At 45.9% G+C, this 23,963-nt stretch overlaps 1 protein-coding gene across 23 annotated transcripts in view; it reads left to right on the forward strand.

Annotated features, from left to right (window-relative positions):
* The window catches only part of clasp1 (cytoplasmic linker associated protein 1), a 53,323-nt gene that overhangs the window by 24,699 nt on the left and 4,661 nt on the right, over positions 1–23,963 (forward strand). Inside the window, exons 20-39 of one of the 23 annotated variants that reach the window (XR_002753062.1) lie at positions 7,983–8,006; positions 8,410–8,517; positions 8,759–8,785; positions 9,063–9,221; positions 10,202–10,306; positions 11,217–11,279; positions 11,707–11,810; positions 11,936–11,959; positions 12,223–12,467; positions 13,620–13,683; positions 13,788–13,790; positions 13,870–14,033; positions 18,329–18,407; positions 18,476–18,619; positions 19,462–19,611; positions 19,683–19,789; positions 20,927–21,019; positions 21,199–21,349; positions 21,632–22,814; positions 22,851–23,558. Coding sequence is in view for 22 of the 23 variants with exons in the window: in XM_023337045.1 (XP_023192813.1) it covers positions 7,983–8,006; positions 8,410–8,517; positions 8,759–8,785; positions 9,063–9,221; positions 10,202–10,306; positions 11,217–11,279; positions 11,707–11,810; positions 11,936–11,959; positions 12,223–12,467; positions 13,620–13,683; positions 13,788–13,790; positions 13,870–14,033; positions 18,329–18,407; positions 18,476–18,619; positions 19,462–19,611; positions 19,683–19,789; positions 20,927–21,019; positions 21,199–21,349; positions 21,632–21,878; positions 23,467–23,523 (2,118 nt within the window). In the remaining variant the exon portion in view is untranslated. Of the gene's footprint in view, positions 1–7,982; positions 8,007–8,409; positions 8,518–8,758; positions 8,786–9,062; positions 9,222–10,201; positions 10,307–11,216; positions 11,280–11,706; positions 11,811–11,935; positions 11,960–12,222; positions 12,468–13,619; positions 13,684–13,787; positions 13,791–13,869; positions 14,034–18,328; positions 18,408–18,475; positions 18,620–19,461; positions 19,612–19,682; positions 19,790–20,926; positions 21,020–21,198; positions 21,350–21,631; positions 22,815–22,850; positions 23,559–23,963 lie in introns of those variants that run through there. The other 22 variants (XM_023337045.1, XM_023337046.1, XM_023337047.1 and 19 more) reach the window with 22 other exon arrangements.

Genomic DNA, 23,963 nt, shown 5'->3' on the forward strand with positions numbered 1-23,963 from the left:
TCTAGGTTTGGTTTAATTACGACTCTAACTGTTTAGTCTGGATCCAGTAATCAATCCATTACTGGATCAGTTGATGATTATTTCAGCCGATTAATCGTTGCAGCCCTTTTTTATTCCAGCTCTGCTGCAGAACTTCATGATGCAGCTCAGAGTGAGTACAGCATGAGCAGAAGTGTTCTGACCTTTGACCCTGGACATCCTTCATGTCAGTAGGATGGTCTGATCGGGGGTGGGCCATTGATTGATTTTAGTCCTGAATCAAAGACTACATTTTTGGACAGTCTGGTTTTTTTCTCTCTCCATTGTCCTCCTCGGGCTTCCGTAGTGCAGTGTGACGTCAGCCCAGGACGGCCATCTTGTTTTGCAGGAAGGGAAGATTGAAAGGAAAGTTTTGGAAAATAATTCAAGTCCACCTCGCTGCAGCAAACAGGAAGGGCGGGACGGACCGCTGTCAGTCTCAGACCTTATTTAGAAATGGGACCATTGCACTCCGGAAGTGAAGGGGGCGCTGTTTCCTATATTATCCGCGGTCTCCCGTTTTCATTTTCTTCTGAAATCCGTGATATATCTTCACCTTTAGGAAGGATTTTCACTCTCAGCATGTATTTGAACTTCTCTCTTTTATTTACTTCAGCTCAGCTCACAGTTTTTAACACATTCTGTAGCTTTCTGTGAACTTCTAAATCTGCTCCTTAGTCACATCTTTTCAGGCCTGATACTGCCTCTAGTGGCGTGGAGGTGGTAAGACGACTAATATAATCCATCCATCCATTTTCTTACACCCTTGTCCCTAGCGAGGTCGGGAGGTACTGATGCCTCTCCAGCTAACGTTCCGGGTGAGAAGCGGGGTCAACCTGGACAGGTCGCCAGTCTGTCGCAGCAACTAATATAATTACATTACTAAATCAGAATAGCACAGAGTCTTTATTATTTGCTATTTATTCCAGTATTACTGGCACCGTAAAAGATAAATTCTCTAATAAAACACCATAATTTTTTATTTTCCATCCAACGACTCTAAAGAGATAAAATAAAACACATTTACATAATCACAATATCAACCATTTGTTCATAGAGTAAAACACTTAACAGGCTATAGGTAAATGTTGTCATTTAGTTTGGTTATGAATAATTATTGCACTGTCACTAAATGATTTCTAAAAGATGTTCTTAGTTCCCAGAGGAAAACAGTAACACCTTCATGAGCTCAGAGGGTCAAACTGATGAATAAAGAGGATGGAGGCTCTCTGCTGAAATATTCCTGCCATCTTTCATGTTCTTTCAGCAAACAGTTGAGACAGAGTTGTTTTTGGTTTCATCACTATTTACCTGCTGTTATACCTGAGATTGAAAGTTTTCTTTTTTTTACTTTATTTTTTATTTGATCAGTTTCAGAGATACACATACATACATTGAACAGTTAGACCCCCCTCTAACAAAAATTACAGAGCAACTAGTTTGACAGCAGTTGAGTGATAATCAACAAAAAATAAGAAAATATGTAATTACATTAATTATACTGTTGGTGTCAGATGAGTGATCCATTTCTTCCAGTATTTATTGTATTTCTAAGTGGCAAGCCTTAATGAAAGTCAGTCTCTCCATTGCATGAATTTCCTCTATTATGTCCTTCCAGTCCAAACATGACGGTGGTTCCACATCAAGCCACCGGTGAGTTACAGCTTTCTTTGCACATGATAATAATATTAGTAGAAGATATCTATCAGACTTCTTCAGTTCCTGGGTAAATTACCCAGGAAAACCACAGTAAAGTCACAGCGTAAATTTAAGTCCATTTTAGTATTGATTTCTTTTATCACTTCTGACCAATAGGGTGCGATCTTAATACATTCCCAGAAGATATGAAAATGTCCTGCAGACACATTCCCACAGTTCCTCCAACATTTTGCCTTTTCAGTATCGTTACAATATTTACTTTTAATGTTTGGTGTAACAAAAAAACATACCATACATTTCCAGGAAAATTCCTTCCACAGGCCAGAACTTGACATGTGAATCACAGAGTTACATATATTTAACCAAACATGGTCAGTTATTGTTATTTTGGCCTCTTTTTCCCATTTAACCTTAATATATGTTGTATTACATTTTCTCTCCGTTTGTAGACATGAATATAGTTTGGATATTGTTTTTTTGGGAGATTTTCCGTTACGCGAATCTAATAGGATTTTAAGTATACCATTCTCGTCCTCCCCCCAAATTTTATACTTCTATTGTAGTGGTGTTTTAGCTAGAGGTATCTAAAAAAGTCACATTTCTCCAGGTTATAGTTATCTTAGAGTTGCCTTGGTAAAAGGTTCATCTTTATTATATCTATTTGATTATGTAGATTCATGGGTAATAAAGACCAACGTTGTAGATCCGCCCTAATCTCTACTGTCAGTGGGATGTAATTGCATTCAAAAAGGGATAACTCTACAGGAGTTTTAACTCCCAGATATTTTATAGGTTTATTGTACCAGTTGAACCTTTTTAGTGATTGGTAGTTAAATGAGAGAACTTGTGTTTTCTGTTGATGTGATTTATACCCTGAATAAGTGCTGAATGTCTTCAGTAAAGACAGAAGATTAGGTAGGCTGACTTCCGGGTTAGTTAGCGTTACAAGCACATCATCAGCATAGAGGCATATCTTTGCATTGTGCCTTTAATGGTTACACCCATAATGTCCTTGTGCTCTCTGATGGCCTGCGCTAGAGGCTCAATAAAAAGCTCAAACAGTGTGGGGCTGAGGGGGCAGCCTTGGCGACAGCCCCTTCCTAGTTGTATTTTATCTGATAAATCCCCATTAACCTTAATCCTGGCAGAGGGTGACTCACACAGAGACCGAAAGCAACCTATAATTTGATTATTAAAGCCAAATCTTTCCAAAGCCAAATAAAGATAGTTCCAACACACCGAGTCAAACGCCTTTTCTGCATCTAAACTGACAGCTATCGATTCTGTGTTTTACATTTGGTCTATGAGGTGAAGAGCCCGTCTCACATTGTCATGGGTTTGTCTGTTGTGAACAAAAGCAGTCTGATCTGTGTCTGTAATTTCTGGGATTATAAATTCCAGCCTTTTAGCCAGTATTGTTGCAAATATCCTGTAATCAATGTTTAAAACTGATATTGGTCTGTATGAACCACATTCTGTTTTATCTTTGCCTGGCTTAGGAATCACTGAGATCACTGCTCTTCTCCAAGATGGTGGTGTTTCCCCTCCAGAAAGTGCATGATTAAAGCAATCCTTAAGCAGAAGAGTAAATAATTTTCGGAAGTGTCTATACCACTCTGCCGGGTAGCCGTCCTCACCTGCCATCTTATTCCCTTTCATTTTTGAAATTGCTTTATTAATCTCCTCAGTTATTTGTTGTGTTAGCCTATTATTTTGCTCTGTTCCTATCGATGGTAAATCCAGTGAGGCAAGAAATGCTCTCACTGAGGACGGGTCTACTGCGTGAGGCTGTGTGTATAGTTGAGTGTAGTATAATTCAAAAGATTTTTTAATGTCTTTTAGAGAGTGGTGTGTCATTTTATCTATTGGATTTTTAATTTTTTGTATAAATCTATCAGTTTGTTGTTTACGTATTCTCCAGGCAAGATGTTTCTTTGATTTGGGTCCATTTTCATAATAATTCTGTTTAATACATTTAGTTTTTTTTCTCTAACTGGTCTTCATATAAGCAGTTTAGAGCTTGTTTTGTTTCTCTTATTTGTAGCAGGGTGTGGTCATTATTATTTTCCATGTGCTGTACTTCTAGAGATTTTAATTTTATAGTAAGATCTTTTAAACATTTCTCTTTTTCTTTTTTCTTATGGGAGGACCACATAATTAACTTCCCTCTCAGAACAGTCTTTGCTGCGTCCCATAAGATACAGGGAGAAATATCCTCTGTGTTGTTGTGGTCCATATAGTCTTTGAATTCTTTTTCTACAAAGCTGCCAAATTTAGTATCATTCAATAAACTATTATTAAGCCTCCACAGGGTTTCTTTATGATCATTATCCAGGTGAAGTGTCATATACAACCCCGCATGATCAGATATATCTCTCACCCCGATGTCACAGTTTATTATTCTATGTTTATCAACATTTTGTATGAAGAAATAATCTAATCTTGAATGCATCTGATGAGAGTAAGAAAAAAAGGTGTATATTTTATCCTGATGGTGCAAGTTCCTCCATACATCCACCAACCCTAATTCTTTAAGCATCCTTTTAATGTATATTGCTTCTGTCTGAGCCTTTGTAATTTTGCTGGTTGAGTCCAGAAAAGGATTTAAGTGAACGTTCCAGTCTCCCCCGCATATCAATATCCCAGATACTTCTGTTGCGATCATGTCAAAAATGTTCTTAAGTTGTGTATTATTTCCGGGTGGTCTATATACATTCAGTAAGGTTACTTCTTTATGATCTATGTATCCTTTGACCAGTATATACTGTCCTTCTTTGTCTTTAATTTGTGAGGAGAACTGAAAGTTCAGCCTGTTGGACATTAAAATCGCTACTCCTCTAGAGCTGCTTTTTGTATATGAAGAAAAATACGCATTTTTAAACCCTATTTTACATAATTTTTCATGTTCAGCAGTAGAAAGATGTGTTTCTTGCCAAAAAATTATATCTTGCTTTTCTTGTTTCATCTTTGCAAGAGCTTTGCCTCTCTTAATGGGATTATGTAAGCCGTTAACATTAAGAGTAATTACCTTATATTGTTGTTTCACTTCTGTCATTAGTATACAAACAAGGAATACCCATTATTTGCAGATGCTCTGGTAAACAAGGGGGGATCTGCAAAAACAACAAAACACATAACATACGTGACTTCCAAGAGTGAAGTACCAGTCCACCTTCAGAGTCCCTGGAACCCCAGGGGGCTCCTCACGGTGCTGCCCCTCGTCTCTCGTCCATCATGGCAGCGCCCTTGGAGAAAGCATGCCTGTTCCCAGATCTGCGGTCGTCCGTAATACTGGTACTTTACAGAGGAATTCACCAGAAGGTTACAGGGTGTTGTCGTTGCGCCTGAAGGCCCCAAGTTTTTCCTGGATGGGTTCCGCTCACTCCTTCCCGGGAGAAGGCCCTCGGTTTGGGCTGGAAGGCGTCCTCCGTTGGTTTGTCCGCCGCTTAGAACATGTTCCTCTTCCTCATGTCGTCAGATGCGTCCTGTGTGCTGTTGTAAATCACAGGGCCGTTCTGGTAAAACACACGAAGTCTGGATGGGTACAGATTGGAAGCGAAGTCCCTTCTCTTTTAAGATCTTCCTGATGGGATTATATGCTTTACGTTTAGCGAGGATATCAGAGGGGACATCTTGACCGAAGAACACGCGTTTTCCTCTCAGCTGTATCACTTTCTTACCCCACGCAGAACAAAGCACTAGTTCCTTCGTGTATACTCCAGAAAATGTATCACGATGGATCTGGGGTTGGAGCCGGACGGCGGTTTGGGTCCGAGTGACCGGTGGCAGCGCTGTATGCCCAGCGTGGTGTCCGTGAGGGAGAGTTCAGTTTTAATGAAATTCTCTATGAATTTTTGCAAGTTGTCGCCTTCTTCTCCCTCTGTGACCCCATGAATACGAATGTTATTCCTACGTGAACGGGCTTCCAGATCTGTTAGACGTGTTTGTAGGCCTTCTTGTAGCTGCAGCGTGTGGCTCAGCACGTCTTTGACGGCCATGTTGAATTCCTCTACCTCGGTTATTCGCTGCTCAGACTCAACTATGTTCATTCTACCCTCTACCCTTCTTTCAGGTCTGCAACAATGTCGTCAAGCCGTTTCCCCATCTCTTTTCTAAACTCAGACATTTCCTTTTTTATGAGTCCTGACTGGTCAGTGATTTGTTTTTTGAGGTTTGTCTGAACTTCTTTCAGCTGTAAGAATGTTAGCTTCCATAGCTTTGTCGGCTGCTAGCTTGCTATCTTCAGAGACCTTGGATAAAACAGTTTCTTTCGCGTTTTCTTGCTGAATTCCTCTGGTCTTCCTCTTGTTACTCCCTGACATGACATGTAAATACTAAAAACTGTGTTTTATAAGTTATTGGTCAGGGGGTAACTCGACTGTCTGGGAACTCGAAATTTATGCTGTTGCTCGCTTCTCCGCCATCCAGAAGTCCTCCATTGAAAGTTTTCTTCAAAGATTGTCTGTTATTCTGCAGCTCATGTGACCAATCCAGACGAGGAGATGAAAAGTTAAAACACTCAGCATTGTCTTGTACACAACCTCTAGTTGAGTAACCACAAGATCACTGGGTCTTCCAAAAAGACAGAGTCTCTGAGAACAGCTGTTAAAAATATAGCCAGTGTTTTCAGTGTTTTGAGCTGACTGTCCAGGAACGACCCAAAAATTGTCACAGTTTCAACAAGTTGGCCATTGTTAAGGAAAGAGGATCAATTAATTGCTAGCTTTGGACAAAACGTTTGGCTCTTTTCCTCTTTAATCTTCCGAGTCCTTGGCGAGTGACGCTCTCCGTGCAGCGACGTGTAGCGACCGCATGCTGCTAAAACGAAACAACAACAAAGCGTGTTGACGTCACAGATCACAGAGTTTAATCTCATACAAAACAATGAACAACAAAGCTGCAGAGGAACAGAGATATGCATTTTTATCATCAAAATAAAGACACACAAGGGGAAGACAGACGAACACAGAGACAGACAAAGGCGCCCACGTGGAGAAAAGATGAAAAAACTCTCCGTTTGCTTGCTGACCTGTACTTTTTAAATGAAAAAGGTGTTTCCCTATTTAATATATGCAGTCAAGGCGTTCTGCTCTTCGACCAATTAGAACTCCCTCAGGCCCCCAAAGAAAGTTGGGACTTCCTGATTTATAGCAAAGGTGTCTGTTTTTTATCTAAGCAGAGGGCGGACTACCCCGTGGTCATCTCTGCCTGATACGGAAGATCCCTGGCGCCAAACGTCCTAAGATGAGATTTCACAGACACCTGCGTAGCCCCCACTCCCATTGGAATGCAAATTTATTGCTCTGTTGTGTCAATAGGGAAGAAAAGGCCCTGCTTCCCCCATGCTCCACAGAAAACTGTTCCAACTAAAGTGTTGGCTATCCCTTTACACATGTCGTAAGATTAAGTGTATTTTAGCATTAAATAATCATTTTCCTTAGCACCATCAAGTGAAACTGGAACCACTTTGAGGTCATATAATTAGCTCCACCTCCTTACAAAAAGTGAAAAATTAATAATAAATAATAAAGACATTGTGGTATTCTGATTTAGTAATGTAATTATAGTAGTTGTGTTACCACCTCCACGCCACTAGAGGCAGTATCAGGCCCGAAAAGATGTGACTAAGGAGCAGATTTAGAAGTTCACAGAAAGCTACAGAATGTGTTAAAAAGTGTGAGCTGAGCTGAAGTAAATAAAAGAGAGAAGTTCAAATACATGCTGAGAGTGAAAATCCTTCCTAAAGGTGAAGATATATCACAGATTTCAGAAGAAAATAAAAACGGGAGACCGCGGATAATATAGGAAACAGCGCCCCCTTCACTTCCGGAGTGCAATGGTCCCATTTCTAAATAAGGTCTGAGACTGACAGCGGTCCGTCCCGCCCTTCCTGTTTGCTGCAGCGAGGTCCTTCTTAAATAATTAGTCAATTTTAATTTTTCTGAAAGAAAGAGAAAAGATATGTAAAATTTGACTTGGTCTGAAAAGATCAGAGGTTTTATTTTGAAGCCTATGTAACCTCTTCTCCAGAGCTGACACGGTTCTGGTCCTGGATCCTGACCTGGACTAGGATCAGCTCTCCCAGTGGTTTACCCCTATTTCCTCCTGGTTTCTCTGGTGGTGGATATTAATGACTGCTGCTCAGCAGTGATGGAATCTTACTGGAATTAGGCTCCCAGTGCTCACATTAAGCGGCCTGTCTCCATTCATTGGACTGACAGTAACCACTAGACCTGTCCATCTTGTCCATCCTGTCATGCTGCTAACATCTCCCCTCTTTCCATTCTGCTGCCTTTTTTAAAAAGACGGCGCTGCTGGTAAGAGTGACGGTAAGCTCCAGTCTTTGTTAGAGACGTTCGTTCCTGTGTCTCCTCCATCTGTCTTTTCCCCCTCTTGTTCGTTGTGTGGATGTCCTGTCGTCTTACTTTGGGGACACAGCGTCCTCATCTGGACATGCTTCATTAAAGCATCACGATTAAAAAACGCTTGATAATCGTCAGAGCCGTCACGGCGCTTCAGTGAGGGACAGTAAACGCATAAAAGACGGTGGCAGAACGCCAAACATCTATAAATAAACAGTAGACGTACTTTTAACCAGCAGATCCTCAGGTTGTTGTTTTGTCTCTAGAGACGTTGCTTTGTCTCTTGTCCCTCATCAAGGTCCTCCTCTGTCTGTCCTCCGTCTGTCCTTCTTCATATCCAAACTATCGAGTGTATCTTGTGTCTCTGCAGGTCGTGTTCGTACGAGAAGACAGAGCTCCGGCAGCGTGGGCGGAGCCAGTCCGTCAGTAGTGGACAGCAGGGGGCGGAGTCGAGCCAAAGTGGTCTCCCAGTCGCAGCGTAAGTCTGTATGATGATGATGAAGATGTGCCTGTCGACCATTTTCATTTCACTGCTGCAGTGAAATCTGCTCATGTCTCATCTGATCGTCTTCATGCTCCTCCATGCACGCTCAGTTCTCTAATCAGCTGCAGGCCAGAGTGCATGCTGGGTAAAAATCTACAAACATGCATCCCTCTGTCTGTTTCTGACCGTCCACTCTGTCCACTCTGTCCTGCGGCCTGTTGCTCCCATCATCCAGGATCCAGTTCGGCCAATCCCATCAGCGGTAAGGCCTAAGCTCCACCCGATCAGCTTGACCCCTGACCCCTCTGGCTGAACGCCCCCTGCTCCTCTAGCAGTCTGTGTTGCCTGCAGCTGCATGACTCTGATTCAACAGTTCACTTCTGGTTTCTGCAGTTCTCACTGGTTCCACTGCATCCTTAGTGCTCCATGTGTCACTGGGTCCCCCTAAGGCCCGCCTCCTCCCTGCTGCCGCCGCTGCGCCCTGTCGGCCGTCCGCCTGCCGTCCGGCTCTCAGCGTGTGTGTCGTTTGCTCCCCACAGCCGGCAGTCGCTCCAGTTCCCCAGGGAAGCTGCTGGGCCAGAGCTACGGCCGCCTCCCCCGGGCCGCAGCGCCGCCCAGCACCGCCGCAGAGAGACGCAGCAGAATCCCCCGCAGCCAGGGCTGCAGCCGCGAGACCAGCCCCAGCAGGCCGGGCCTGGGTAGGACGCCGAGCACCGCATCCATCCCACCGTCCATCTGAGCATTCGTCCATCCAGACAGACAGACAGACATACACACATAGATGAATCAGGTTGACCTCAGCCAGTGAGGAGAGTTTTAGTCCTGGTCCAGTGTTTCCTCCTGTGTGGATGGTACCAGGTACCAAACTTCCTGTGCAGACAGGAAGTTGTTCTTAAAACTTTGCAGGCTTCCTGGAGCCGTCTTGCTGTGTGGCTTGGTCCAGTTCTGTTCCAGTCAGGATCAGAATCTCTGACCATCTGCAGTGAAATACCACTTTGACCAAATTAAAAGGAAATGTTGATAAATCAGCACTTCCGGGTTCCACCAGAACCATCCCACACGCTTTCAGCCAGCTGACCAGCAGTGTGCCAGGATCAGTCTCACCAGCTCTTAAGCTGCAGAATATTTTTAGAACCTTTTTAAAGCCATGGTACTGACCCGGTCCAGCCTGGCCCATTTCTGTCTGGTTGGATGAGTGAAATTTGTCACCAAAAAGAAACATTTTTCTTTCGTCTGCAGCAGCAGATTGACTTTGTTTCTTCTTCTACTGTTTTAATTCGCACAGATTGACTTTGTTTCTTCTTCTACTGTTTTAATTCGCACTGCCCTTCTACTCTCCTCTCCAGTCCTCCATCTCTCAGCAGATGTTTGATGATAAACCAATCAGAGTGTTTGGGTTCCCCCTCTGCAGCCCAGAGGAACCATCTGTTCTCTAGCAGGAGTTTCCTGTTAGCTTCTCTGCTCACATCAACAGTTTAACACCTTCTGAAGTGGAGCAGGTTCTGTTCCCTGGTTCTTTGTGTCTGGACCTCTGGTGGCTGTCCAGAACCAGCATTTCCTTCTGTATTTCCTTCCTGTTTCTCTCCTGCTTGATGTTTTCAGCTAAGCAGTTGTTCTGACAGCTAGCCTGCGTGCTAATGCTCTTCTTCTTCTGCTGCTGTCCCCTGCTGCACGCTAGCCCGGAGCCGCATCCCGCGCCCCAGCATGAGTCAGGGCTGCAGCCGCGACACCAGTCGCGAGAGCAGCCGCGACACCAGCCCCGCTCGGGGCTTCGCTCCTCTGGGTGAGTACGGCCTGGTGTTCCTCAGGGTCGCTGCTGCCTTTCCAACGTTTTACTCAGAATGAATCCTGGAGAATCAGCAGCAAACTGACTCTACTCATGAATGAATTAAAACACAACCAGAAGCTGTGGCTGGAAGGCTCCATGCTGCTGCTTTTAGCTCCACTAATCACCTTCATCAGCCTGGGAAGGGTCAAAGGTCATCTCCACACCCTCTGGAGTCTGTTCTAGAAACATTATTCCCAATATAATATTAATAATGATGATAAATCATAATAAAAAATTATATGAGTAAAAAAGTATAAAACAAAATTAATGAAAATGACATTTAAAAAAATGTAATAAATGATTAAATTGAAACATTTCAATTGGAATTAAAGAAAATAATAAAATTAAAACATTAAAAAAGGTTATTCCCAAGAGGAAAACATCTCAAGGTCAGAGCTCCATCTCAGACTGAGTCAGCAGGTCAAAGGTCAAAGGTCATGACTGAACCAGTCTGGCTGCTTGGAAGGGTTACTGGAGAAACCTCTTCTATAGAACCAACATGGCTGCCGGACCGAGGTTAGCGGAGCAGAGAGTGATGTTGGACCAGAACCAGACCCAGAAATCAGTGAGGCACGGTGGTGGAGGAGTGATGATGTGGGCTTCCAGTGGAGCAGGCTATCTCCTCTCAGTACAACCTTAGAAATAAAAGCTTTTCTACCATGGCTCCACCTACTTCCTGGGTTTAGAGGAGCTGCTGAAGATGGTCTGCAGCAGGTGTGCTGGTCACTGAGGACCGGAGGGTCAAAGGTTAAATGTGAGTGGCTCTGGGGCCTGGTCCTCTGCCGCCATATTTAACCCAGAGGCCAACTGGGGAAACTGGACCCAGTGGTTCTGATCCAGTAGTAACTTCCTGGTTCTCCCGCAGCCTCCAGACGCCACTCCCGTTCCACCAGCGCTCTGTCCTCTGCAGAACCCCACGGCCAGTCAGGTGACCTGCATGTTCCCAGTCCTCCCAGTGTGAGCTGGAGTGGCCCACCAGTCTGCTTCTGTTGTCGTTCCTCATGGCTGCAGCCAGAACCCATCAGAATCCATCAGATTTCAGTTTTTACTCCAGCATGGCAGGTTTTTCTTTAGTTGTCATGGAAACATGTAGTTAGGGTTCCAGGAAGGTTCTGGTTCCGATCCATATTTCATGCAGAAAGTGACGTTTTTCTGTTTCTTTGTGTTTTCAGCCTGATTGTTTCAGTTTTCATCCCTTAATGAGACTCTGAGCATCTGGTGCATGTTTCTGTTTCTTCTTCTTCTGTTGGCTTCCTCTGCTTGTTGGGCGCTGATGGTTAAACCAAAGAAGAAGAAGGTAAGTCTCAGGCAGCCGGTTCCCTTCATTAATCAGCCGTCCGTCTTGTTTTTTGTAGATCGATACGGTCTGATCCACCAAGCCAGGATTTCTGCGTCAGTGAACGCCATGCGGGTCCTGAACACCGGCACCGAGGTGGAGGCGGCCGTGGCCGACGCTCTGGTGAGTGACTTCCTGCTTCCACGCCACAATCCTTCAGAACCACGGGGGAAAGTCGGAGAAAACGTCCTTGACAGTTTGGGTTTGTGCTCCTCTCTCTCGTCTTCCTTCTGGCGTTTTGCTTGCAGCTGCTGGGAGACTCCAGGAACAAGGTAGACGGACGCTTCCCGCCGTCTGTGTTCACTCCATCGCCAGCCTGTCTGTCTCACTGCCTCCTTTACTTCCTCCGGTTTCTGTCTCGTTTCTGCTCCAGAGCCTCGCGGCACTGCTCGCCTGCCTCTGAGTTGAAAACAGATTGTTTCACAGATCAGGACTGAATCACATCAAAGCTCTGCATGTGTCTTAACCTCCATCCCTGGTCGCCGAGCTCTCATTCCTGCATGACGCTGCATGAACGTTTCCCTCTCCGCTGCAGAGGAAGCCATTGCGGCGGCGCTACGAGTCTCCTGGGATGTATTCTGATGACGACGCCAACAGCGACGCGTCCAGCGCCTGCTCAGAGCGCTCCTACAGCTCCAGGAACGGAGGCATTCCCCACTACCTGAGGCAGACGGAGGACGTTGCCGAGGTGCTGAACCACTGCGCCAGCTCCAACTGGTCCGAGAGGAAGGAGGGCCTGCTGGGCCTGCAGAACCTGCTGAAGAGCCAAAGGATCCTCAGGTGGGAGCCTGTCAGGGGGGTTAGTAAAGTAACCTTCTGTTACTGGGAGTTATTTGAGGGAAACACAGAGCTCCCATAATATGTTGATGACTGTCAGATGTATTCCCCCTTCTGCAGCCAGATGCTCTCCCCATTTAGGTTCTTCTTAACTGGGAGCCAGAGACACCAAAACATCTTAAATTTTAACAAACTGGAAGCTGAAGTGGTTTTATTCAGTCCCAGTCAAATGACACAACCTGGTTGTACTGACCTCTTTCTAACGTCACCAACTTCCTGTTTAGAAACTTGATGGCTTTAGCTGTAATAACAGCATAAATGCTGTGGAAAGATCATCACTTTAAATCTCAGACATCTCTCCAAGGCTGCATCACCACCACCAGCCCTGTTGAGTCCGCTTCCGCCCGACTCCGGTCCGCTTCCGCCCGACTCCGGTCTGCTTCCACCCGACTCCGGTCCGCTTCCACCCGACTCCGGTAAACTTGCTATAAAGTCCGGTTCAGTTGGTGAGGTGTGAATGCTAATCGACCTCTGACCTCTGGTCCTCCAAACCTCGGTCTGGGTTCAGTTAGAATCTGAGCGCCAAGCGGACCGGAGACCGCTCCAAAAGCAGGAAGTGGACTACAGCGCAGGGCATTCTGGGTAAACACAACCAAAGCTAACGTGCTAGCCTAGCGCTAGCAGCAGAAATGGCTCCTGGTCTTCAGCCAAAGACTAAAGAGAAATCCTCCAACACTAAAATCTGACGCCTCCATCTTGTTTCCATCTGGTGAAGAAGGAAGTTGCTCTCAGTGTCTTCAGAGGTTTTTGTGTCATTTCCTTCAGTGGTTCTTTGTGCAGCGCCCCCACAGGCCAGGAGGGGAACAGGTTGGTTTGGGTCAATATAATGTGGACGAGAACTAAATAACTAAACATGGAAAGGAGTTTTTTCTGAGCAGTTTTTCTTCCAAAGATCCATCTTAGTCTGACCAAAGTTCCTGTTTAGATTACTGGAAAGTTTTACTTCTTGTCTGTTAGAAATAATTAAAGTAAGTAAATAAACTCCATATGTTTACGTTTGTGTTGGTAGGGCAGAACCTGACCTGCCTTCCAGGAAGTCGTGGGTCATTGTTCTGGTTCTGTTGGGTTCTAACCAACTGTTTGTTGTCTGTGCAGCCGGGTGGAGCTGAAGAGACTCTGTGAGATCTTCACCAGGATGTTTGCAGACCCCCACAGTAAGGTAGAGACCCTCAGATACATGCATGGTCTTCAGCTGGAGATGTTTCTGGAGCTAACTGTGTGTGTTCTGCTGCACGGCCCGCCTTGCTGTGGCTCTAACCCCAGAGAGTGAGTGTTTGCTCCTTCAGTCCGCGTCCTCCCCGTCGGACGGAGAGCCAGTCTGACCAGAACCTGCCTTTGCTCCCAGGTGTTCAGCATGTTCCTGGAGACGCTGGTGGACTTCGTCACGGTGCACAAGGACGACCTGCAGGACTGGCTCTTCGTCCTGCTCACTCAGCTGCTGAAGAAGATGGGCGCTGACCTGCTAGGCTCGGTCCAGGCCAAGGTCCAGAAGGCTCTGGATGTCACCAGGTCAGAACTGGGACGCGGCGCGGCCTGAGGGCTGCTCAAGCTTTTATCAATAAGGCGCTGATCCAATGACCCAGAGGGTTTGTGAACCGCTGAAACGTAGAGCTGCCTTTCCTAGATTGGCTGAACGTTCTGAGCTCCACTACTGGTTTCAGGTTCCAGAGGCCCGGTGGTACCACCACAACTAAACCCAAAAGCCGTACCGGAATCTCTGATTCACCATTATTTAAATATGTCCTGATCATCCAGAAAGATCCTGTATTGCTGGTTTTACTGGTTTCAGGTGAAGCATACAGGACAATTAAAGTGACTAACTATGGAATATATGAATATAAAATAACACACAGGACTCGGGTTCTTCCCTGCTCAGGCCGAGTGGGAAGAGATTTAATCGCATGTCTGTGGAATCACAAAACACATCTGTAACAAATATCCAAAATCTCTCAGCTCTTACTGGATACATCACTTTTTATTGGGCTTCATCTCTACTGGTGTGTATTTAGTGTTGTAGTCAAGACCACCTAACCCGAAACCAAGTCAAGACCAAGACCAGAGTGTATGGAGACCGAGACAAGACCAAGACTTTTAGGGTCTGTTGTGATTTAAACTCGGCGGACCCAAAACGTGTGAGCACACGAACAGGAAATCAGCCAACACAGAATAATCAGAGTTTACTTATTTTATTCTTTTTAGCGCTAAAAGAAAGAGACGCTTACCCTTACAGGCTTATGTGGATGTCAAGTGTAAAGGCCCGAATCTATACAGCATCTGCTCAAACACGGAAGACACCTTGCTTATATCCTAAAGTCCGCCTCCTGGTCTGCTGGTGTGTTATGTCACTACCTAGTGGTCAGACGATGAGCTAAAGTTAAGTTTCGTTTCTACAGAAAGTGTCCGTATGAAACAAAAGGCTTTTGTGCAGAATCTTTGTGTCCGTAGTTGAGTGTGCGTGCATGTATGGTGCGTGCCTGGAGCAAACGTCTCAACAGGTCCCAGACCGGCGCCCCGCTCTACCTGACGCAATGAAATGAAATATGATCAAAATTGCTTCTTAAATTGATCTCAAACATCCACATTCCCATAAAAACACTCAGATATTAAATACTTAGAGCTGAAATAAATTTAACCAATATCATTATCATTCCAGACTATTTGTTCTGCTTTGCTTCCATCTCTGAGCCACGATCCGGAGGTCACCTGCCACCCCTAACAAGATAACGCCCTGGGCGGTTGCCCACACTGCCCATGTCAGAAACCACCACCGTCAGCTCCATTAAACATAGCAATTAAGGCAATGCACTAATGGTAAACACTCAACTATGGACACTGACCAAGGAGCAAGAAGGAACCAAGCACAAGGTGACTGTGACTCTCTCTCTCTCTCTCTCCCAGCAGCTCAGAGCTGTAACATCTCCCACATGACAGGAGATGAAATCAACAGAGAGCAATGAGCATGATAGAGAGCATGCTCATTTATTTATTCTGTAGTTAAATAAATATCAATGTGTATAACTAAATAAAATAATAATAGCTACTGCAGAGAGCGGCTCTCAGTGAGGCTCCAGAACTGTCGCTCTTAGTAAAGAGCCGTTCAGAAGAATCGGATCCTTCCTGAATGTCATATCGCTATATAGCAGATTTTGGTCACAGCGCTGTCCCATATATGTGACACGTCAGTCAACACCTCCACACAATAATGCAGCGCAGTGACTGACAGCGTTTTTCATATGCAAAGTGTCCCTGAACAGCTAGTTTAGCTAGCATCACCTCACAGAGCTTACCTTTCTTTGAGCTTCTTTCCTAAGTGACCATAAAAGTTAGACGTAGTCCCACCGTCTGCGAAAGCTGCTGAATATACATGTCTCCATGTCTGATGATTTATGTAGCGGGATTCTGTTACTGACGATCAGGGGCGCCGGGAAAGTTAGGACACTTCCGACAGGGGGCCCGCCACAATTTTATTTTATTTTTTCATAGAAATAAAAAAACAATTGGAGCCCTGTCAGTTACAAAACTAATCATATTGTGTTTTCTAAAATAGTTTTTAGCAGTAAAAATCAAATGTTGCCCCTCCCAGACCAAAAAGCAGACATTTACCCAGAACCCCCTGGATCTGCAGGAAATGGTTCCTTCCTGCTTAGTTTGACGGTGACGATGTTCAGCAGCAGACAGTGGAAAACAAGAACGACTGTGGCTGTTACTATGCTGCTAATAAAAATAATAAAGCCAGGTTTTCAAAAATAGAGAGAGAAAAAAACAAGAGTGTCAATGTGTAATCCAGTTTTTATCCAAGAGGTGGGTAGACTGTGAGATTATCATCCATTTAGCATAGTTAGCTTAGCTACAGACTGTTTGCCTCCATTTCACTAACATTTAATGAATTAAGGAAAGAAATTACCAACATATTCATATATTGATAAACCGTCCCTTGAACCTTTTACCTCTTAACAACAGGTGAGTCAGTCAGCAGCAGCTCTGACCTCCTGACCCGTCCTCTCTCCTCTCCTAGTCCAATTAAAGCTGCACTATGTCACTTTTATAAGTGACATAGTGCTCTGTGCTGTGCTGTAGCTAGCAATAACAATATGTTGTTTCTCCACCATTAGCACATTTAGCAGTGAGTGAATGAGGATGATTGACAGCGCTAAGACCCTCCTCCTGGTTCTGATTGATTGTTTTGGTCGGAACGTTGTATTACTTTAGCTAGCAATAGCAGTTCAGGTGGAGGAGATTGATTGTTTTCACAGATTATCTGTCTCATAACAAACTGGCATGACATGGTGACAGTTTTAACAAATATGGAGAAAACATTTTTTTTAATTAAAGTTATAAACTGCAGTTTGAATAAAATGCAACTACATAGCATTTTTTGAGAAGTCTGGATTGATTCATGTGTATTTTGCACATGAAGCAAAATACACACGAATATTTCTGACTGTTGATGGTTTGGAGAAACATTTCAGTATCTAAAACTAATAGAACAAAATTAAGCAACATACTTGCAAACTGTGTGCAGAATGTTGGATGTAAAATTCATGAGCAGTGAATATTGTGCTACTTATCAGTACTGGACCAAAGAAAGCAAGGCTTTAAAATTGTGACGCTTTTGATGGTTCAGATAAACTCAAGAAATTGTAACAGCAGCTGGTGGAGGGGCCCAATTAAACTTTTGGTCATGGGGCCCAAAACTCCTGGCAGAGCCTCTGCTGACAATTAGACAGACATCTTCCGCTCAGAGGAAACCACTGCGCATGTCTTGGAGATGGAGACGTGCGAGTTAAAGGGGGAGGCGACGTTTGACAACAGAAACACGTAATTAGTAAGTCACGCTATTGCTTGAATTTTAGTCGGTATGTTTTGCATCTACTGAAAACAAAGATGTTAACAAATAATCTGGACAATATGCTGGTAGTTTAGTGACATTTCCACAGTTGTGGTCTTGACCGGTCTCGAAATAAAATCCCGAATCCTCAACACCCGAGACCAAGATGAGACCATCAAAAAGTGGCCTTGAGACCAAGACCGGTCTCGAATACTACAACACTGTGTGTATTTGAACGTTTGGACCAATGGCATTGCTTCCCTTCCCTTGCTAGTTATTCTGGCTCAACTTGTACTATTTGGGTTCTAGGCTTTCCAGGAATCGGTTTTGGACTTCCTGGAAATCAAAATCTGCTCCATCTCAGCGGTGCCGAATAACAAATTTGTCAATTTGTTGTTCCTTATCTGTGAAAAGAGAAAATCCTTCTGACTCCAGTTGGTTCTGGCCGGTCTTCTCTCACACCGGCCAGAGTGACCTGACCCTGAGCCAAACAACAAGCAGAGCATCATCTGCATATTTATGTTGGTGTAGTTTTCTCTGGTTCCAGAATAGACTTCAAATAACCTTCATTTAACCACCTTTGGTGGAGAAACTCGAGATAAATTCTAGATAAAATGGACCAGAAGGAGGCCGAGTCGTCAGCCCTGAAGTTCACCAAATATTACAAACCAGGTGACTGGGTGAATTGGTACCAGATCTGGATCTGGATCTGGATGTGGTTCAGGATCTGGATCTGATTCTGTTGCCAGTTACCTGGTGTGAATTATTCTGCTCTGAATATTTACTCTTCAAACATCATCTCTGATCAGTGAAAGCTTGAAATCATCAAAGTTTCCTAGGAAACGTGCTGTGATGACTGAAGATGATGTCCGGCGTTGACCCGTCCAGCTGGTTTCAGGGTTTCCTTCGCTCTGACCCGGTCAGCTCCTTCTGGGTCAGAGGTCGCTGAACTCAGCTTCTGTCTGCTGCGTTTCAGGGAGTCGTTCCCCTTCGACCAGCAGTTCAACATCCTGATGCGCTTCATCGTGGACCAGACCCAGACCCCCAACCTCAAGGTGAGCCACAGTCGTCTCCCGCCGCCGCGTCTCCGTCGGCCCGGGACTAAACGTCCCGTCATCCGCAGGTCAAGGTCGCCATCCTGAAGTACATTGAGTCTCTGGCTCGCCAGATGGACCCAACCGACTTTGTGAACTCCAGCGAGACGCGACTGGCGGTGTCCCGCATCATTACCTGGACCACCGAACCTAAAAGCTCCGACGTCAGGAAGGTGAGACACATTTCATCCAGGATTCAAGAGCAAAGGCTTTCCACCTGAAGATTAAAACTGTGTTTTGTTTTTAGCTCATTTGTCTGTTTATTCCATAAATTAGCAGTAAAAAGGTTTTGAACTGAAAGTTTTGCTGATTAAGATTTAATTAATTTCAAACCCTGAAATGAATTGGATCTGAAACTATGAAAGCCTTTTTTTTAGAATCCCTAGTTGACCTTTAGCGACTGAGTTCTGGTTCCGGTCCATCACCTGGATGCCCCCCCCTTAGGGAGATGGGGCCGCCACAGCTGGGCGAGCGAGGAGCTTCTGGAGAGACCAGTCTCACTTCGGTCCGGGTCTCGGATCACGGTCGTCATGGCGATGACTGGGTCGTCAGCAAACTTTCCCACAGGTTGCTGTATCATATAAATGAATAAGAGGAGAGAGGACAGCCCTGAGAGACACCCAGCTCACTTAAAGGGCCAGCGTCGATTTTAAAACTCTCAGCTGAGAGAGCGGGCCGGGTCAGGGGTTGGTTCTGGAGGGCAGAGCAGGTCCACCATCTGGATCCAGATCAGGTTCTAGATCTCAGTACACTGGTTGGCCTGCGTTCAGGCAGAACCCGGCAGAACTGGAGGAGATTCCTGGAGATCCAGACCAGATCCAGAGCCGAGTTGACACCAGAACTTCTCCAGGTTCTGCTGGACATCACCTGTTGCTGCTGGGTTCTGTTGGTCCAGTTCTCCTGCTCTAATCCATGGAAGGTGCCAGGTTCTGGTTCTGACAGAGGTTCCTCTGCAGGTTTGGTTCTGCTGGTTCCAGGACCTGGGATCAGTAAGCGGTTCTGGTTCTGTGCGCAGGCAGCCCAGGTGGTTCTGATCGCACTGTTTGAGCTGAACACGCCGGAGTTCACCATGCTGCTGGGCGCGCTGCCCAAGACCTTCCAGGACGGCGCCACCAAGCTGCTGCACAGCCACCTCAAGAACTCCAGCAACACCAGCAGCGGCGTGGTGAGTCCCTCCAGAACCTCCAGAACCCGGTCCAGGCCTTCTCAAGCTCAGCTTCTGCTTCTGTTCTCCAGGGGTCTCCAAGCAACACGGTGGGCCGGACGGCGCCGCGCCACGCCCCCAGCAGGTCCAGTCCTCTCACTTCCCCCACCAACTGCTCCCACGGCGGCTTGTCTCCCAGGTAGGAACCAACCGGACCGCGGCCAGTTCTGTCACCACCAAACCTGCCTGCTGGTCCTGGAGAACCTTGGCTGCAAGGCGTTCTGGTGCCGACCCACCAGGGGTTCTGGTTCCACGATAGTCCATCCACAGATGGCAGCGGCCATGATTGCTGCCGTAAACTCGCGTAGAAATCATCGGCTTTAAGCTAAAAATCGTAACGGAGCGATGACACCTGCTGAGAGCCAAGCTCCAGATGGAAGTGAAAAGCTTCCCATCAGAACCGCCAGAACCGTCCCGAGTCCGAAAGGTCAGAACCTCCGGATGCTCCGATCAGGTTTTTTCCTGCCGATACCGATCACATGGATTGGCTGTTAATGTTTCTCTTCAGGTATCAATGCTGCTATGATATCTGGCAAAACGGAACCATGAAATTTAGACAAAGACATAAAATACCTGCAGGCCCGAAGCATAAAGTTCTGAGTCAAAGAGACAACAGGAAACCTGCACTCTGTAATAAAATATGTAACAGTAAGGCTCTCAAAGCCTAAATTATCCATAAAGTGAAATACATCTCACAACACTTAAATAATGTCGAGTAAAAAAATGAAACATTCATTCAAAGTCAAATGCAGGTTGCATTGAAATCATCAACCCTACGTTACCAGATCAACCTGCCTGGTAGCGATAGCATGGCTAGCTGCTTTCTGACCCAGCGGCGTAATTCTGCAGAACATCTGGAGGTGGCAGAGCAGCTACATCTTTTATTTACATTTTTTTCCCAGATTATCTCTCATGCCAGGACAGCGAACGTTTTAATACAAATGTAAAAACTTTAAGTTACATGCTGCAGCTTTAAGCAGACGTTCGGTGTGAGAGTTCACCGTCGGGTGATCGGTTGGTGATCGGCAACAAGAGACAGTGATCGGTGATCACCAATCATACACTTTTTCACTGAAATCGGTCGATTATGATCGGTGGCCGATCGATCGGCATGCCACTAGTCAGAACCTCTGGATGCGTCAGCAGGAAGCAGATCTTTCCTCTAACCTGAACCTCTCAGCTCAGACTCTTTTTGTCTCTCCTCTCTCTCCGTCCTTGCCCTGCCTCCTCTCATTGGTTTCCTCCTCTCCTCCATCCTTCCTTCCTGCTGCTACAGTGGTTTGTGGGGTTGGGGGGTTGACGGGCTGCTCCTTGCTGCGCCCCCTGCTACCCCCGGCCTCAGGGCCCTGCGCCGAGCCTTTTCACCCAGGTAGACCGAGTCCAGTTGTTCTGTTTGTCGCTGAGCGTCGCCGCAGAAGGCGTCGCTCAGCGACACGTCGGCACGCTTGGACCGGACCGGCAGCAGAAACACTGCGCATGCATGCGGACCGGTGGCCGTGTTTCTGCTCCAGCTGCGTCCTCTGACCCGCCGTTCCGCCTCTGTGCCAGCAGCGTGACGGAGTACGACACGGAGAACATGAACGCAGAGGAGATCTACAGCTCGCTGCGCGGCGTCACCGAGGCCATCCAGAGCTTCAGCTACCGCAGCCAGGAGGACCTGAAAGAGCCGCTGCGCCGTGACGGCAAGAGGGACGACGGCGTGAGTTTCCCACTGGTGGATTGCTGATGGATTTTACTGGCGGATTACTAGAGTATCGCTGGCAGATTACTGATGATTTACTGGTGGATTGCTGGCATCTGATGCCAGTCACAAGCTTCCACTTCCTTCATATAGTCAGTAATACTACAGGAAAACCAGATATAATAACTGCATTTATAAAGCTCCAGGTGCCAGATATCGGCTTTTTGCAAATGCAAAGAGATGCTAAATCTTGGTATTTTATTTTGAAAGTATGATTAATTCTGAACTTCCTCCTGTCAGGTGGGAAGAGAAGTCGTGGCTCCGTCTCCAGGTCCTGATGGTCGTCTGGGTTCAGACGTGGTGGAAGGCGGCCGCACCGCCCTGGATAACAAGACGTCGCTGCTCAACACCCCGTCGCCACGGTCCTTCTCCGGGCCCCGGAGCCGCGAGTTTGCCCCCTACGGCTACGGGGAAACCATCTGCGCCTACGATAAGAGCGCGCTGAAGGAGGCCGTGTTCGATGACGACGTGGAGCAGTTCCGTGACTGTGAGTCTGCAGACACTCTGCATGTCCCAGCAAGGGTCAAAGGTTACCTGCTGTTATCACCTGGACTCGTCTCCAGGTTGAATCAGGGGTCACACAGGTTAACATGCTAACAGATCCCCGAACCAGTTCTCTGTGACTCCTAGAGGGGGCGTTGTGCAGCAGGAAGACTCCTTCACTCTGGAAGGGTTGAAATAAGAGCTGCACAATATTACAAAATATTCTGATTATGATTTTATAGTAAATATTGTGATGACTACAGTATTAGAAAATATTTCAATAATAATATTGGTAAACATTGTGACAATAATAAAATTGACTCAGTATTGTACTTTCTGCTATTCTAGTAGAAAGTGACAGCAGTCATTGGCTGTATAACTATCTGACCACCAGGGGGCAGTCATTGACTGGATGTTGGCCTAAATATGTCGAAATTTTCTTAACTAAAAAAATGCAGTTTGTGATATGCCAAAACTCATAATTACTTCAAAAATGTTTATCTTTAGTTATATTTTTCACCCATAGAGGTCGCCATTCTTTCACCAGTGGGTTGATGACGCGTTTTTTCACCTGTTCTGTACTGGAATCTACAGAGTAAACACAGCAAGCTTAACTTTACCCGAGTTTATCAGATTGTGTTTGAATGGTGTAATTTTAGATAATGCCACACTGTGTCGCTGTTGGCTGTAAGTCAAACAAACAAAAACTGGTGAGTGGATAAGTTTCCATATGTACAAAAAGAAGAGCCACAGCCGAACAGAACTTACAAAGGGCCTATTTGGCCCTCAACATTTCTGTCCAAAAGACTTGGAGTCACTTGTATGAGCAAAACTGAGGAAGGCTCTAACAGCTGTTTCTGGGCCGGACACGGAGGTATGGCTGCGTCCTCTGGTCGGATCACACAGTCCTACGATAAGGACTGTGTGATCCTTATCGTAGGTACCACAGTACCTCTGGTACCACAGTGTACCAGAGGTACTGTGGTACCAGAGGTACATGTCGCTCATCATTTCATTTATGAAGCTGAAGGCAGCAGCAGCTCCTATGTCCAATCCTCCCCTTCCTCTGTTTGGTCCTCATCATCATCATCATCATCATCACTCCATGTCATTTCTCCATTCCAATCGATTTCAACGCTCCGATTCAGTTTGAAAAGACTAAAAGACGTTAGTATCACTGTTTGGCTGGACGGAGCTAGTTTGACCATCAGGCGACATTCGTGTGAAAATATTTTATTCAAATTAAGAACTAAACAGCCTACATTATTACTACTGTATTGTTTATACATGTAAAATAAATATTTCTTTAGTTTATTGTTACTAATCCTGGATCACTTTGGTGTGAAATGAAAGTAGAACGCCTCAGATGCTGGGCGCCGGTGGTAACCTGTGATCCAGGTGAGAGGTGAGAGGTCACCTCAGACCTCAGTCTGTCGCCATGGCAACAGGAAGCAAAGATGCTGAAACCAAACATGTCTCCATCCAGCTGTTCATTTGTTTCTGTTGCTGTCATCACATTGTTTCTTCTGCACCCACCTCCCCATCTTGATCCTCCATCATCCTCCCTGACCCCTGACCCCTGACCCCTGCAGGCCGGCAGAAGGATTCGGGTGAAAACAAGACAAGTCTCCCTAAAGGCTTTTGTTCTGGTAAACGCTCTTCCTCCTCCTCTTCCTCCTCTTCCTGTTTGTTTCCCTCATTTATCTCCTATGATCCTGTGGCTCCGCCCACTTCCTGTTGGTGTGGGTTCTAACCTCTGGGTTGGGTCGGTCCTAATGGGTCGGTAGTGTGGGGTCAGATCAGTTCTGCTGGGTCAGGTCAGCTCTGTCGGGTCGGGTCGGTTCTTCTGGGCCGGTTCTGGTGGGTCGGTTCCTTTGGTTTGGGTCGGTTCTGCTGGGTCGGGTCGGATCAGAACCAACTCGACAGAAACGTCATTTTGCTGAGTCTGGCCGGTTCTGTCGGGTCGGTTCCGTTGGTTTGGGTCGGTTTTGTCAGGTCGGTTCTGCTGGGTCGGGTTGGATCAGAACCAACTCAACAGAACCGTCATTTTGCTGGGTCGGGCCGGTTCCGTTGGTTTGGGTTGGTTCTG

Source organism: Xiphophorus maculatus, chromosome 7 (assembly GCF_002775205.1).
Source record: "Xiphophorus maculatus strain JP 163 A chromosome 7, X_maculatus-5.0-male, whole genome shotgun sequence".
Taxonomy (NCBI): Eukaryota; Metazoa; Chordata; class Actinopteri; order Cyprinodontiformes; family Poeciliidae; genus Xiphophorus; species Xiphophorus maculatus.